We start from the raw sequence: 17,280 nt of genomic DNA, 5'->3' as shown, positions 1-17,280 counted from the left end.
ATCTAATGTTTGTTGAAATAGATTCCAGTTAGTGAATTTATTAGTTAGTGATAAAAAGGGTTCTTTGTTACATACTTTGTTATTTAGGTCCGGAATTTTACTTCTATCTGTTGACCAGTAAGTTGGCTTACCAGTGGAGAGCACCTCACAATTTAAGGCCTCTATTGCATGTTTCAGTTCTCTTCCTTTTGTATTTGTCAAGCGAGAACCCCAAAACATATGTTTTGCGCTAAAGTCCCCTACGAGTATAAATTTGTATTCAAGATGTAGTAGAATTTCTTGATAATCTTCTCTTTTGAGATTATGTCTTGGTGGTATGTACGTTGCTGCTACATATGTATATTCAGCCATTAACGATTTGAACTTTTACCACTGTAGTTTGATGTTGTATTTTAATTTTTACATTTTAATTTCTTTTTTGAATCGCGCCTTGGTTTAAGTTGCTTTCAATGAAATCTAGACGTATATGTAATATTTTTATTGTTTCTTCTTGTTAAAGTATTTTGAGGCCTTGTTATCGACTAATGTACTTACAGTTTTCTCTGCAGTTTCACCACTCGACATTTGTTTTGGCTTTCTGTACATTTCGATTTCGACACGCATTCCTAATATGTTTGTTAATTCATGGATTCTTTTTACATCTTGTGACGGTGCAAAATCCAAGATGTACAAAGGATTTTGTTTTGTATTTTAACATTTGGGTTACTTTACAATTGTTGTAATTGCGCACCAATAGTTTATCTTTGATATCATTAACATTACAGCTTTAATGCATCTTTTTAGCTACCACTTTCAGATTTCTGGCTTGCTTATTTTTATAAGTGGACCAGGACAAATTCTTTTCAGTAAGTATCTTGAATACCAAAATAATTTGAAAAGATTGAAAACTTAAGCAGTTAAGAAAAAAGTAAACGGACAAGAAATTAAATGGAGATGAACAACAAGAAAGAAAGTCAACACATTACCTGAATCTTCAGAACTGGAAGAAGATGTTTTTGCCTGAAAGAAAATCTGCAAAACCTAAATAATGACAATTGTATTTGTAAAGTACAAGTAATCTGCAAAGATCAATGTTGTCAGTTACTGAAATTTTTTAGTATTGATTTCAGCTTGACAAACACTTTATCTCACAAACCAATTATATTTTAATGGTGTCGATAATCCATGGACGAAAATGTTTTCCTAGAATTATTGTTCAAAATCATCCCTTGCATTAACCCGGCAGTGGGAATGTGAATAATCTTCACATACACTTTATATATGTCCCTGGGTCAGATCGACCCAACGTTCCCACTGCCGAGTTAATATGTTGCCCAATTAAAATGCAAGAAAATTGAGGCTAGCTATTACAAATTTAGTCATCTATATTAGATCATCATCAAAATGTATTTACTTTACTGTAAAAACCAAATATTGCAGTGAATTTATTTGTAATCTTCTTATCTACATATCAATCTGCTTTAGTATTCCAACACCTTCATAATACATCAAACAAAGAAAGAAGTTTTTTCCCATCCATAAAACAACATCAAAACATGTCAGCACCATTCAGTTATTTATGAAACAAACAACAAAACTCCCATTCCATACATCTCGTCAATATAGGTTAGTGTCACCACGACCCCATTGCAGTCACGTGACCTGTTTACAGAGTTCAGGGGTAGCGCCATCTTCATTAAGAATAAAGATCGTTCAGAACACCGAACCGTACTAATCCACAAAGTTTTCTTATGATGGACGACTTTTTATTAAATACATATTTTTTTGGACATAATTTAAATTTTCTTATATGATAAGAACGTGTTCATATCGCGGTTTTCCTACCGGAAGGTGGGACTCTGGGAATCGATATTGCGAACGCCCGGCATCAGTTCGTAGACGGAGTTCGAGACCGACGCACACGCCGTCCCGACGCCGGTCGCCATAACCTATAAAACGCGACTGCAACGGCGCGATGTAATAAATATAAAGAGAAAGAAAAAATAAAGATAGATATAAAGGTGCTTTGTGGTGCGACATGTGGAGGTTCCGGGCGGTGATTAACTACTGCCTATTACAATGATTTAGTTTACAGATAAAGAATTTAGAATAATTTAAAAAACGATTTGGATATTAGCCCAAGTTTTTACATTTATTTTTTGTGTCTTCGCCGAAGAACCAACGGAAAAATCCTCTTATTCCGAAATGATTCCGTCTCATTACTGTGATCAATCATCTTCCAGTAAGCATCAAACAAATTTTTTTTCTTAAATAATTATTTTGAACAAATCTTTGATTTATATTATAAAAAAAAAAGTGATAACTGTTTGAAAGGGCGATTAATTTAATTGACCTGGAAAAAAATATTGACAAAAAGAAATGCGTGATGGACCAAAATAGATAGATGATGATGGATCGTAATAGAATATCGCAGAGTATAGAAGCACTTGAATACTTTTTTGTTTATTTTGTTTTTGTTTTATTCTCGCTTTGAAGCTTTTTTTCAATAAAATACAAGCTATCATAAATTTCAATAATATCTTGGAAAATTATTAATGACGTGTCAAACTTTAACTGTTCATATCATAACTGAAAACTCGTTAAAGTTCCTAACGATCGATTCGAGACCACGTCTTGTTAATAAAATTAACAAACTTTTAATTATCTTTGATAATTTTTGACAACTTCTAATTATTAATTTAGTAAATTATTAAACTCATTGTTCATTGTCAAAACATTGTTAAGATGAGCCAATTTTCTCATTTATACCTTCAAGCGGGTGTTTAAATCACTCATCGGCTATATGTAGTTATTTCCAATCATCAACAACCTTATAAAATAAGAGTAATATTATAAAACCAAAAATTATTTGGTTTTAGATATAATTTTTACATTACAGTAGTTGAAGTTTTAAATTATAAAACGGATACCTGCCTATTACGTTTTGTACTCATCTCCGAGTCTGGTCTAAATATAGCAAGTCATCAATTTTTCGATTCTTATTGGCACTAACTGGATCAATATCACACTGACGCTTCAGATGTTCCCGACAAAGGTCGAAAGCTATTGACTTATAGAGTCAAGTACTTTAGGAAAATCCTGTCGTTTCATCAACTTTGCTGGTCATTTAGGGCGATTATAGAAGGTGGTAATAGAAGGGTTTTTCTTGTCACTTGTTGAATCGTATGTAGATTAATGCGTCGTTGAAGCTACTCACAAATGTATAGCGTTTCCTCGAAGAAATAAATGCTAGTTAATAAACGCTGTCTTTTTATTATGTCGTTTAATTCCAATTAGAGTCAATTTCTTCTTTAATAATTCTTGGTATAACGGGATGGAAGTAAACCAATTATCGTTCGAGAACGTTTGTACCATTTTCTTTCGGATTTGAATGCACGACCTGAATTCAGATATAAACTTTCATGTACAGGGTGTAGTAACACGCAGTGTTAATTAGTCTGAAAATTTTCAAGGCTTATTTAATAGTTAAAAGGTATTAAACGCAGTTTTCAGAAACATAAATCTATTCCATCAAACTCCATATGAGCTTTTGGCAGTGACCCAAACCGATAATTCTAAACTTTCCATTGAAAATCAATATGACTTATTGTTAGATCATTCTGGCATATAATGAGTTTGGTGAACTGCAAACAAAGCCTTTTGGTGGAAGTGAGAGTGCTAAACCCAACTCCAAAATAATTTTAGACAAAAATCAGTTAAAACTCTGCTATGTGAGGTACCATATTTCTTTGTAAGCTATATAGGTATTTATGTAGGGGGTTTCTATAGAACGTCTAAACCTGAATGCATAATCAGAAAACAACATCTAATAGTTATTATGTAAATCTGTCATCATATTTCCATCAGGTTATAACACTATTCATCTTTCGATTCCCAACCTCCATTAGCATTTCTCCATCAATACCTTCTCTCCAACTCCTACGTGGTCTTCTTCTCCTTCTTCTTTCTTGTGGGGTTCGACACAGTACTAATTATCATATTATATTCTTTGTAAGTCGATCTCGATTATTCTTTGTACATGTCTATACAATCTATGTTGGGCAATTCTTATGTCATCAGCAATGTCGTGTTTTACTTCGTCAAGTATTTGTCTTGCTATAATCAAGTCTTTCGATATTGTTACGTCCAGGTATTTGACGAGTTACAATGATTGATGTTTTGTTTGTCCGAGATAAGCAGATTTTGTTGTACTCTTCCTATACACATGTATTCAGTTATTTGCAAGTTGAGCTTAATTAAGTTTAGCATATTTTTTTCCATCTTAGTAATGCGCTTTCTAAATAAGTTATAAACAGTGTTCGCGATAATAACCTTGTTTGAAATATGAGGAACGATATAACGAGTATTCCCCTTCTTGTGCTAAATTTCATTGTATATTATGTGAGTGTTGATTTCTGTGATCATTAAGAGCTAGTAAAATACCTTTCTCCACCATTTCATTGATTTCCTATCGAAATCATAAAGGCTTGAGACAATGTGATAAAACCACCACTCCCATGTATGCGTTATAGTCGGAAATAGATAATGGGCACTCAAAAAGCAGATTATCGCCATTTTTCAATTTTCTATTATGTTTATGTTTATTTTCTTAATTACCTCCTTTACTTCGTCGTTGACATAATATGACATGTTAGATATTAGATATGCAAACTCTTGTACCACTTCAAACTTGTATTCGTTTATTGTGATGTTTCGTCCAATCTGATTTCGCAGTTTCTATGATTAGAATAATGTAAATAGTTGGTCAATAGTGGATCTCCCTGCTCTGAAGTCAGCTTGTACTGTACTTTATACTACTTGTACTGTACTATATCTTCGGTGATAGTATCGATTACCAATGTTTCTCTGTAATTGTCGCATTTATTTTTATACCCGTTCTTGTGCATTACTGATTGACATTTATTTAATAGATTTCCGAGCATCTGGCTTAGTTTATCTGTTTCATATTTAATAAGTTCTCCAGATATATTCCCCGGTCCCGTTGCTCTTTCATATTTTATTGCGGTGATTGTTGTTTTCACTTCTGACACAGTTATTTTAATTGGTGATCTCTGCGTAATTATATTTGTGTAATTGTTATCTGTATTTTGAAACTTCTTTCTGTCTCCTATTAGCATTTTTTTTTTAAATATTGATCCCATGTTTCAACATTTATTGGTGAAATTATCTTGTATTCGTTTCCATCGCATGTTCTTGAGTATTCTCTTACTCTCTCTGGTTTTTTTTCCTCTTAGGTAGGTGTTAAGTATAGAACTATTCTATACCATTTATCAAGATTATCGTTTAACCTTTTAGAACTTAATACAGTGTTGTATAATTTTCTTTTTTTTCTATTTCTGATATATCCTATACATATATTATATACTTGATTGAAATGTGACTTATTCAAAGGAAAATTCAAGCAGGGTTGAATCAGTGCGGTAGGAAAAACTGAATTAAGCACAAAACACGTTTTACACCTGAAAAATGCGGAAAATGCTAGGAAATCTTTGCACACCGCAAAGCATCGTTTATTTTAATTAAAAACCAGATTCATGCGTTTACATTCCACTTTGAAAAACTTTACCATTTGGTACAAACTTGATTCATAACAAATTATAAAAGAAAATATGTATAAATAAAACCAAGGAGTAAACAAAGTAATTGAAAGGTATTATTAAATAGTCAGTAGTAAAGTGTAGTCTTTACAAATGCTATCTAATTATAGTTCCTGGGAGAGTTTACATATAATAATAAAATTAACTGTAAGCAACAAACTAAATAAATGTATATAATAAATGTGTTGAGTGGATATACATATAATATGATATGATGAAATTTTGTACGATACAGTATGTTGGAAGTTGTATGTAATATAAGTTTAATACGCTCAAAAATTTGTCATTTACGTAGAGAAATTGTCAATTTTCGAAGCCATTCCACGACGGAATGTAATTTCACGTTTAATTTTCCGGGAATATGTAGCTACCTAAATATACTAATATTTAGAAAACGTAAAGTCAAGTAAAATTTTCATGTTTTTATCATTTATCTACATTTTTGTGTTGTAATAAATATTATGCATAAAGGTGTATTTTTAAAAGAAATACACTACCCACGATAATGTAATAAGTCTTGTTCCACGTCGAAATCTTCCTATTCAATAGCTCAAAAGAGTTTCTCGTACAAGCTTTAGGTTCTTTCATAATATTGAATAGACACTTTTTCTTTGATGTTTCTCCATCAAGTTAATATCAATAAGTTATGTAAATTTCAGTAATAAATGATTTTTACAGGAATTCATGGGTTATCCTATCAAAGGACTTTCAGGACACCCAAAGGGTTTTCAATTACCTTGGATATGTTGAAAGTATTATAATAAATCCTTAAATTAATAAAGAAACCATTTAAAAACGTAATTGTATACCCATAATCGATCTCAACGGCCTATATGTTATTAATTAAAGTTCATAGTTCAAGAATTTATACTTATTGAAAAAGAATTTTTCAATAATTATAAATTAATAAATCATTCCTTTAGATGTTCTGTTAGGGTGTGTCCAAACTTGCGCGCGGCAAAATTGTCTGCTAACGCTACGTGTTGCTGCCGGACTATGTTTGGACACACATTAAAATGAACTGTTGTGATATCACAGCAGAGATTGCGGAGAGGTCATTCTCTCGGACCAGTTTAAGGACTCAGTTATAGTTTGTGCTGCTCCCCTTTCTCTAATTACTAGTATGTTGTTTTGTTTATCGAGGTCCAAATACGTAGAAAATACAACAGGTGAAGGAATTCCCTATCTGAACAGTGCTTATTCATGCAAATTCTCCGCCTTCTTGCTTCCTTTTGTTCTACCTCAAAGGAAAACTCTTACTCCTTTAATTTTATGTATTCGTTATTCTACTGAATTAGTTGGTGGGTAATATATTGGCGTTGTGTAATCTAAAGAGAAAAGTGCTGAGCCGAAAAGTGAAAATATAAAAAAACTTGTTATGTATTTGACACCGCTTATATTTAGGTAGTGAATAAATCCGTCTTAACTATTATGTAACAGTTTCCCTGAATACTATTGTGTTGTAAAATCATATGATGCTGACTACTAATACTCTCCTACAGTGCATGATCAGCGATGTTGCAGTAGAGCTTTTATTGCAGGAACATCTCTTGATTGTTGTGCAACACCAAACAGATCCGCATACTTTCAACCAAGCTTAATCAGAAGTTGAAAATTTCTCGCAGTTTTTTTGCAATTCTGGCATAATCTATTCTTCTTTGAGTGCTACGAAACTACTAATAACTCTTATTCGTGGTACTACGTGCACAACGTGGTTCTAAGATATGCAGTATTCTGAAAGTGCTTCATATCCTAAATGTTGCCCAGGTATGAATAAATAATTTCGGTAATTCCAGCAGATACACACTGGGCGGTTTTTAAGATTGAGTGACACTTCACCCTGAAAATGACATAGTTCATTTGGGATCAACTTAACATTTCTCCCTTTTAAGGTTCATACAAATATCAAAACAAATATTGAAAGCAGTGAAGATCTCGAAATAGCTTCATTTCAACTAAACAATCTCATACATAGTGTATATACGTCATGCTGTCCAATAAAACACAAAAGAGCACAATTCAATGTGCCTTGGTGGAATAACGACCTTGAAAAACAGCGAGTCATGGTTAGAAGACTATATAATAAAGTCGGGCATTGGGACTTTTATAGGAAAGCCCTAACGTAATATAACTTGGCTATTAGAATTATTAACCTCAAAACAGAAGTTAAATACCTAGGGGTAATACTAGAGATAAACTAAACTGGAACTCACACTTAGACAAGGTGAGGAAAAAGACCATCATGGCAAACCAGATCTGCCGCAGACTCCTAGGAAGGAACTGGGGTCTCAAACCACGAATGGCTTATTGGGCCTTCGTAGCAATAATCAGACCCATGGTCGCCTACGCCTCATTGGTTTAGGGGCCAAAAACAAAACATAAGACAGCACAACAACAGCTGGCACAAATCTAGCGGTTAGCATGCTTTAATATAACGGGTGTAATGACATCTTGTCCGACGGCTGCTCTGGAAGCCCTACTCGGTCTCACACCACTCCATTTATATATACAAAAGGAGGCAGCTTCAAGTGTCTTATCACTAAAAACTGTTTCTTCACTCAAGTTGATGCAGAGTAACCTCAGAGGACACCTCGAAATCCTCAAGGACCCATGTCTAAATCACCTGATTGAAATTAAAACGGATCTTATACCGACTGAATACAATTTCAATCAGCCGTATAAGGTCATATTTAGAAGCAGGGATGACGAAAAAAGAGGAGCCCTAGCCTGGTACACCGATGCTTCAAAGACAGTTAGATCCGGACTAGGTATGGGCATCAGTGGACCAAATAGCCACATTAAACTGCCCCTGGGCTCGGACATAACAATTTTTCAAGCAGAAGTTCTTGCTATAAACTTCTGCGCCGCTTTGAACCTACAGAAGGGACAGAAAGGGGCATCCATAAACATATTATTTATATATACAGACAGTCGGGACGCCTTAAAGGCAATTCAGACCTACACGTGTGACTCCGCACTGATGTACAGAGTATATCAGCAACCTGAGAAAACTCATTAGGGGCAATGATGTTACCCTATGGTGGGTTCCAGGTCACAGCAACATTGAGGACAATGAGAAGGCGGACAAGTAGTCCACAACCTGGTTGTGGACTACAAAAAAGCCACCTAAAACAAATAATCAACAGTTGGGAGGTTTCAAAGGTAGCCTTACGCTAGAAAGAACTTCCAGGTCACAGACAAGCGAAGAATTTTATGCCTCAGCAAAGGGGATTTAAGGACGCTCTCAGGTTATTTGATCGGCCATGCGCCCCTAAAATACCATCTCTTCCACATTGGACAAGCTGAGCATCAAACTTGTCGACTTTGCAACGACGTGTCAGAAACAGCTGATCATATACTGTGCAAATGCGTCGCCATAGGCCGTCTAAGACACAAAATTTTCGGTAAAACTCTCTTGACACCTACCGACATAAAGGTTCAAAACCTGAGAGCAATACTAAGGTTCATCAAGTACCTACATTTGCCCTAAACTTTTGGAGTGCTAAAGTTACAATAGATCTTATAGGTCGTGGCAACGAGGGGGCCCCCTCAGCCTGGCAGCAATAATAATAATAAGATTCATACCCATAACAGAGCGCAAGGTAAACTGTTAATCTTCGAAGTAGGACTGGAAATGGCGAACTTCTCAAAGTAATCATCAAATTGATAAATTTATTAATGTGTTATTTTCCCATTTTTTCTATAAAATACTATGTACTACTTGGGTTTGTTTTATCACAAATTACTTCTCCAGTTTGGAACGGTGAAATCAAACAGTCTTTTTCAAGAATTTCAAACTGAAGGTGGATTTTATTTGAAGGTATGATCAAAGGGCGAGCTTGTTCGTGAAATGAACGATCATAATGATGATTTTACAAATAATTGTAAGATTGTTGTTCTGTTTTTAGTTGTGTATGGTGGTATTTTTAGTTGGTTGAGCAGATGCAGTCGTTCGTATGTACCTGACAATGTACTCGTCTCAAGTGCAATATATGTACTTTTCAGTTCCTATTAAATATAATGACATCTTCAAGATAGGTCAATTTGAATTTCCGCAGAGCAACACATTTTGTAGCACAGCCTTTGAAATGTTAATAGATTTAGTATGTTAATTTAGTATGATTACTACCCTTGATGGCTATTACCTTTGCTTAACCAAAAATTAAACCCTGAAATCGCGTTTAGTGCGCTCAAATTAACTCGAGCGTGTACGTTAATGAACACATTGTTTTAATGAAGAAGTTTCTAAGTGCTCATATAAACTGGCAATTCTTAAACTTGTCAATTTTGATCAATTGGGGTTTTCGAAACGATGATTGCGATGCGACTATGGGAATTTCTTTCACCTAAACATTCTGGTTCTTAGCTATATTACCACAACTCTGGACGTGAGGATGTTTATGGCGCTGGCGTAATGAATAACAAATGTATAAAAATTCTTATAACGTTATTTTTTTTCCATGGTCTTAATATTCATGCCTCGTTTCCATATTTTTTCTTTTATTTTTTTATAATGTGCTATAAACTTGCAAGAAGTATAATTTGTAATGACTCTGAATTGAACGGGGATCGTATAACATCAGGATTCCTGGAATCAATTTGAGGTTCAATATTGTAGTTAATTGATAAATTTTGAGCACAACTAGATCATTATATGGCACACATGTACGCTGATGACACACAATTACATTATACATTCAAAAGCGAGGAGTTCTCTACGGCACGAAAAGTTGTTGCTAATGACTTAGGAAAACTAATCTATGCATCTAATCTACATTGTTTTGTAATGAATTTCTATACGTCTCCAGCTATCGTCTATGAGATCGATCGTGCTACGAACTTTCAACAAGCGGCTGAATCATTAAGTATTGTATATTTCATGAGAATAAATTCGCTGTTGCTTATAAAGCGCCAAATTTTGGGGTTATACGGAATATATCTAACAGATTTAAATAGTTTGAAAACGATTTTATTTCTTAATATCTCTTAAGCTTCTATGTACATCAAAACGTATTCTTAGCCGTGATATTTCGTTTGCATTAAAGCTTACGATAGCTAAAAACTTTATGTTATATCTATGTATGTATTAGGAACCAAATCTCTCACAGCCTTCCTTGAGCTTATTGAAATAGTCGAAACGATGCACAGTGGTTTAACTTGATGAAAAATAATAATACTTATTTTAAATGCAACATGTTGTATTGCATTTAAAGCGTCGTTACGAGGAGCAATAAAATGCTAACTTTTGAACTTTGACAATAAGCAAAATCACAATTCTAATTAATGCTATATAAACTAAAAAAAAGTTAATAAGTTAATAAAATTAAATCTGAACTTTCTCACAATTTTAGAAAGTATGTACTAATGGATTATTAATTTTTAAAAAGGCTACTTTTAAAATGTGCATCTTATGAGTAAAAAAAAAATTTAATGTTTCAGTAACAAGCAATTGAAAAATAAATCGATATCGGTGATAATTAAATTTTCTTATTTATGAGACCCTTTTGTAACCTCATAAAGGTTTCATTTTTCAATTTCAAACCATTTCTTAGAATAAATTGATTTTTTTATTTTACTTTCCATAAAAGTCAAAGTTAAATCAGCGCTATTTAAAATTGTTTGAAAAAAAAGGTATTTACTTTTCAACTAAAACATCGTTTACCACCTAAAACCAAGATTGATGAAGAAAAGTGAGCGCCTCGTTACTCCTCGATCTGCTACATAGACGGACATGCGAGTAGCTATGAGGTGAGAATTCTAGCAAGTGCAAGACTATTCTTCACTGTTTTTGTTTAAAGTATTGAATCTGTTGTTGTAATTCCAAGTTATTAGTTCATTATTTGCCCAAGTTTCAAAGTTAAGATTTAGTTTCTGAATAAATATTTTGAGTGCATTTTGGTTTCACTTTTTCATTAAATTACTTATCAAGCGCAATCATACTCACAACGTTTAAGTGCCTACTTGTATGTATATATCTATGGATAGGGGAGTGTGTACGTTACCGCACACCACACTTAGGCCCCATCGGGCTCATGGTGCATCCTTCCATCCCACACTTTGGTCTCATCAACCAGCCTAAGGATCTGCCAAAGGCTAGGACAGCCCCAAAAGGTGTATTCCTGTGAAGGTGCTTATTTACCTTACAGTGTCCTGTGAGGAGACCAGTGGCAGTGCGAAGGGCACTTTTACCAAGCCCTACGAAGAACTGAGCTGTAGTTGCCGAAGGATATTTTAACAATTCCTTGGCAAGATGACAACCCGGAGTTCTATCCCATCCGTTTAGGAACGAGAAGGGAACGAAAAGAGGGGACAATTATCGGCTCGGGTGCACGGGGTGCTCTACAATCCATTACAATCCATTACTAGCGCAGACGTCATCATTACTCTGCTTAAAGCTAAAACAGTTTGTCTACTGTCAGTATAAATAGCGAAACACTTACCCCACTTGTTGGAATCAACAATGCAGTCAGCAGCAAGTTTAATAGCAGTCAATTCCGCTTGTATGACGGTGGATCCTAAAGGTTCCGAAAGGCAAATCCGAGGATCGAGAGAAGAGAGCCTGCACCACTCCGTCTTTTTAAACCATCAGTATAGATCTTAAAGATTCAGTATGTAAACCTGCCCACTTATAACAGAAGAACTTTTTTCTCTCTCTTCCCTATGACGATGCAGTTCGCTGTCAAACTCTGGCCAACTTCACTTCTTGCCCCTATAGTTTTCTATTTCTTGTTTCTTTCTTATAATTCCGGCATCCTAGCATTTCTTTTGCATCAATATCAATCGTCTTTTTCGTGGTTTTCTTTTTGGTAGCTTTTACATTTTTCTGTGTATTAGTTCTAGGGAGTCCTTCTCCTTTTATGCTCGAAGTACATCTGCCCATTGTAGTTTGTGGATTACAATGTAATTGGATTACTTTGACTCCTTGAGGTGATAATTCTCCTCAGGGTTTTTTTTCTCAAATATATCAATATTATCCGTTAGTTTTTCAGTTAAAACCTATGTTTTGCGGCCAGATAAGGTGATGGGTCTTATTTTGGGTTTGTATACTCAAATTTTAATGTTGCGGTATATTGTTCTTGCCTTTAATATGTCTGCAAGTATAAAATATGCTTTGTTAGCTGGGTATATTAGCTAACAAAGCCTTCGGATTTCTCTTTCATCTCCGCCAAGACGAGAGAATTTCTCCCAAATAATTATATATTATCACAGAATCGACTTTATAATCTTGTTAGTTGTGGTTTTGATTTAATTATTTTACTAATAATGTTGCTATCATTTGCAAATGAAGTTATTGAGCAGTTTTATTGATCACTTGGTTGGATCTTTCTATTTCTATTTTCCTTATTACATATTTATATCTGAGGTTAAATAGTGTTGGAACAAGCCCATTTCCTTGTTTTAGCTTTTGTGTGATGATAAATTATCCGGTCAGCTGATTTTGTGTATGGACACGTGCCTCTGTGTTTGTTTGGGTGTGTTTTATTAATCTTACTAGCTCTGAGGTTATCTTAAATTCCCTAAGGACGTTAAGTAGCTACTTTTTATTGATACAGTCGTATGCTTATTTGATGTTTATAAATATGTTGTACACATGTACATAATATTCCTACGCGTTCCGTAGAATTAGTTTGGCTGTAAAAATTTGATGAATTATTGATTTTCCTCTTCTAAATCTCGTTTGATTCTCTTATGATAAGCCTATGATTTCGTCTGTTTATGGATGGAGTTGTTGGTTTAGTATACAGGCTGTCCCGTATCTTCCGCATCAGAGCATTATACGGTTGTAGGATACGTTATTCTGAAGCGATTGTTCTAATAATTTTTTTTCGAAATGTTTATAATAACCGCACGGGAACTGTTTAAAAATGTCCAATAGCGGATTCACGAATTCACAGAAAAAGTTTATTTCTCTTTCCGTGTCGAATCTATTGATGAGTACACGTGAGAAACGTGTTATCAGCGGCGCGTCAGACCGGCCGAGGGTGGGGCCGATTATCTGAATCTGATTTACGATCTGCTATGGGACGTCGTTAAATACTTCCCATGCTGTTATTATAAACATTTCGAAAAAAATGTATTAGAAAAATCTAATATAATGCTGTGATGGGGAAGATACGGGACACCTGTATACGTGAATGTCTTATATCGCGTACATGACAATGATATTCTTCGGTAGTTTTGTATTGACTTTTTGTGTCCTTTATTGTATATCTTTTTAATTTTTAATTTTCTTCCCATATCTTTTTAATCAATGCATTTCTATGATACTTTCACTTTCCATTTCGTGCTTTCCCATTTTTAATGCAGTTATTGAATTGTGAGTTTCATCTATTGTATTGGGTTCCATTAGTTCATGTTCTTCCTGTGCCCACTCGTCATCTTGTGAGTCTCTTCCTCATTTACCACTGTTTCGGTACTCACCAAATCATTGAAATATTCCTTCCAAATATATAATTTCTTCGATGTTAGTAATCATTTAACTGTTCGTGTCTCTGTGGTGTGAGGCTTGAATCACTGTCTCTGTCGCTTTATGTATTGTTGGCATTTCTTGTACTCTTGTTCTTAAATGCTTTGTTTTTATTGTAAATTGTTTTTTATTTCCCTTGCAGACCTTATCCGCTTTCTTGTGTGCGCTATAGATTTCTACCCTTTCACGTTCGTCATTCCATACATTAATGTAAGCATAATCTCTTTGCTGTGTGCTATTCCTGCATTGTTTATTGAACCACGGTTCTATTTTTCCACTCCCAACATTTCTTGTAGAATTCGTAGGTGTTCATTTTTTATTTCTGTTGGAGGTTGTTGCACTATTTATCTATTTCTTTTTCCTCCTTTCTCGAATGTGTGTGTAATCTATGTTCCCAATGATCAGTTTTTCTTGTTTTAGGCTACCATGTATTGGTCGTTTACCAATTCTGCATATAACTTGTACCAAGAGATGGTCTGATCCACAGCATCCTTTTCTGCTCCTTATTTTCAGAATATTCGTTGCTGTTCTTGTATGTATTAAGAAGTGGTCTATTTGGTTATTTGTAGTATCATCTCTTGATATTCAGGTAGCTTTAGGTATTTCTCTCTTTGAATAGTGTTGCTTATAGCATAATTTATTAAGTGCTTGGCGTTTTCACAGGTTTTCATGGAGGCTATATCTTCCTTTTCGATTTTTGTATTCACGTCTCCATATTTTATATATACTAATTTTAGTTATTGGAAGAATGTTTCTATTATTTCTAGATTTTTCTCTTCAGTTAGACACTGTACATTAATTATTGTTAGATTGAAAAACTGTGTTGTAGCTCGTAAAGTGCGTATTCTTTCGCTTATAGAGTGGAAGTCTAAAATACTGGATTTGATTTTATTACCCACAATAAATCCTACACCGTATTTTTTCACTTCAGCTTTCTTGCGGCTATATGGTATGTGTTGTTGCCTGAAATGCCATAATATAGCTTTGTAGAGCTTCAAGCATTGCTATTTTTACTCCTGGTTTACTCAATCTACATATATTCTATGATCCTACTATATTCTGCCCCAGGCGAAGTTCTAGCAGTACCAAATACGTACTTATTCCCTTTGATCATACGCAGACATGACACTTTTCCAGGAAATTTTTGCCAAGCACTTCATCCGTTTGATAAGATTTACATTACGTAAAATCGCCAGACACCATTTAATATTACGTTATACATACTTGAATTAATAATAATTGAATATTTCAAATTATTTTATTTAAAACATAGCACCCGGTATGAAATGATAGTTTTGTTTTTATTTCTTCTTGACATAATTTTTAACAAAAAAAGTTCATTATTGAGAAAATTATTAATGATGTGTCAAAGTTTAAGTGCTCGTATAATAGCTGACTGAACTGGTTAATGTTCGGTTTAAAATGATCGATCAGTAAAGCTTACCCTTCCAATGAAAAGCCCCAACTAAATATTACCTCAAAACTTTCCAAACTCATTACGAAGAGGTAAAAATGAAACTCTTTTTAATTTTGTTTAGGTTGTTACTCGATAGACGGTTTGAATCGAAACATCCAAAGCTTTTAATGAAGCCAGAGGGTAATTATCCAATTGGTTTTGCTGCTTTTCGTTTCCCACAATACTCCAAATGCAAAACTCCAAAAGCTTGATTCAACCAACAAACAAAAGTTCGTTAAATCCTTATGCGGAACGGATTTACCCAACCCCGTTGTTTCAACGATCATGTTTTGCAATTTTCGTTTCAGTAATAAACTTGTGAAAATCTTTAACGTAGTCTAATGGTTAAAGCTCTTAAAGTTTAACGCTCATTTTGTCGATAAAAAAGGGATAAAACCCTGGTTATTCGTAACGGTTGCGATAAAAACGACTAAAAAACAAAAAATCTCCTTATTACGGCTTTAAACTGAGTCTCAAGGGTCGAGAGGAAGGTTTGAGCCTAAACTTTACGGTTTCCACCGTTCCATCCCATCAATTATCCCGACCCGCGTGTATGTTTATCTTTTCGTATTCAACTCCCACATCTGCTTTTGACGCCCAGTTTGTTTGGCCACTGTAAGATAAACTCTTTACGTTCTCCTAAACCCGAAGATAAATCCGATTTCTACATTTACGCATTCCCAACACGTAGATAAAGAATAAAATATCGTACACTACCTCTACGTACGTTGTTGTATACTATAACGAAAATCCCTTGAGAACCTATGAAAACATCGAATTTAGTTTTTCATATTTTCTATGTTGTTTTCTGAATTTCCTGAAATATTCTTCATGTCGTAAATAACTAGGAATGATTGTAGTGTTGAATTCGAATGAAGTGATAAAAGTAGCTATATATTAGGTCGAAATTCAATATGCGGCACGGTTCTTCACGTTAACGATCGCGAGCGGTTGTAAATGTATCGTAAAGGTTTGGTGACGGTATAAAGCTAGATTTCTGGGTAGTTTGAGACGTAATTGAACAACATACTGTGCTTTCATAAATTAGGTAATAAGGATTTGTGAGGAGTTAATTAATTATAAATAAATATAAAAACTTTTGTATTCACAAATTAATTTCGCCCAGGTTTATCTATTTGTTTTTAATTATGCTTTGAAGGAGTTTTTGATTGAAAAAATACGTTAACAAGAACAAGCTCTTGAGGTCATGATACAAATCCAGAGTGTAACGCAGCTACAAGAACGGTAGCTCATTATTAATTAGCTATATTTGACAGTCAAACTACATTATTTTATTCATGATTATAATAGTAAAGTACACTTCGACAATAGAGCCAGTTCAAAGTCTCAAAAAACTGAAACTAACGATTTGTTTTATGTCGCAATTATTATGATTCAATGCCGAGTCTATTACATAAAGAACTTATTTAAATTTTCTGTGACAAACAAAATATTTCATTCCGGACTGGTGTGACAAAGTTCATACAAATAAAAAACTGTGTAATACAATGTAAATTTCAAGTAAATATTAAATAGCAGAGAATTACGCTGGTTTGATCCTTGACTTCGACAAATCGATTTATTGTATCGCGATCGGTTCTGTAAAGCTCAAAATTGTTTATGATGAGTGAATTTGATTCAGACGAGAGTGTCGAAGATCTTGATTTTGTTAGCGGTGGGTATGACGATAGCTTTTTTCATCAAATTACAAAGTGGTTTTAGATTACTTTGAAGTAATGCCCTTTTTGATTATTTATAAA

General features: G+C 34.1%; 1 protein-coding gene across 1 annotated transcript in view; it reads left to right on the top strand.

Moving 5' to 3' along the window:
• Nucleotides 1-1,926: 1,926 nt before the first annotated feature.
• LOC111418615 (multiple C2 domain and transmembrane region protein) overlaps nucleotides 1,927-17,280 on the top strand; it is a 214,862-nt gene continuing 199,508 nt past the window's right edge. Inside the window, exon 1 of the mRNA XM_071197280.1 lies at nucleotides 1,927-2,221. Within this exon, the coding sequence (XP_071053381.1) occupies nucleotides 2,185-2,221 (37 nt within the window). The 5' untranslated portion in view covers nucleotides 1,927-2,184. The remainder of the gene's footprint in view (nucleotides 2,222-17,280) is intronic.

This window comes from Onthophagus taurus, chromosome 7, assembly GCF_036711975.1.
Source record: "Onthophagus taurus isolate NC chromosome 7, IU_Otau_3.0, whole genome shotgun sequence".
Lineage (NCBI taxonomy): Eukaryota > Metazoa > Arthropoda > Insecta > Coleoptera > Scarabaeidae > Onthophagus > Onthophagus taurus.
Note: the sequence above shows the minus strand (reverse complement) of the source record. Positions and strands in the feature narration are given on the sequence as shown.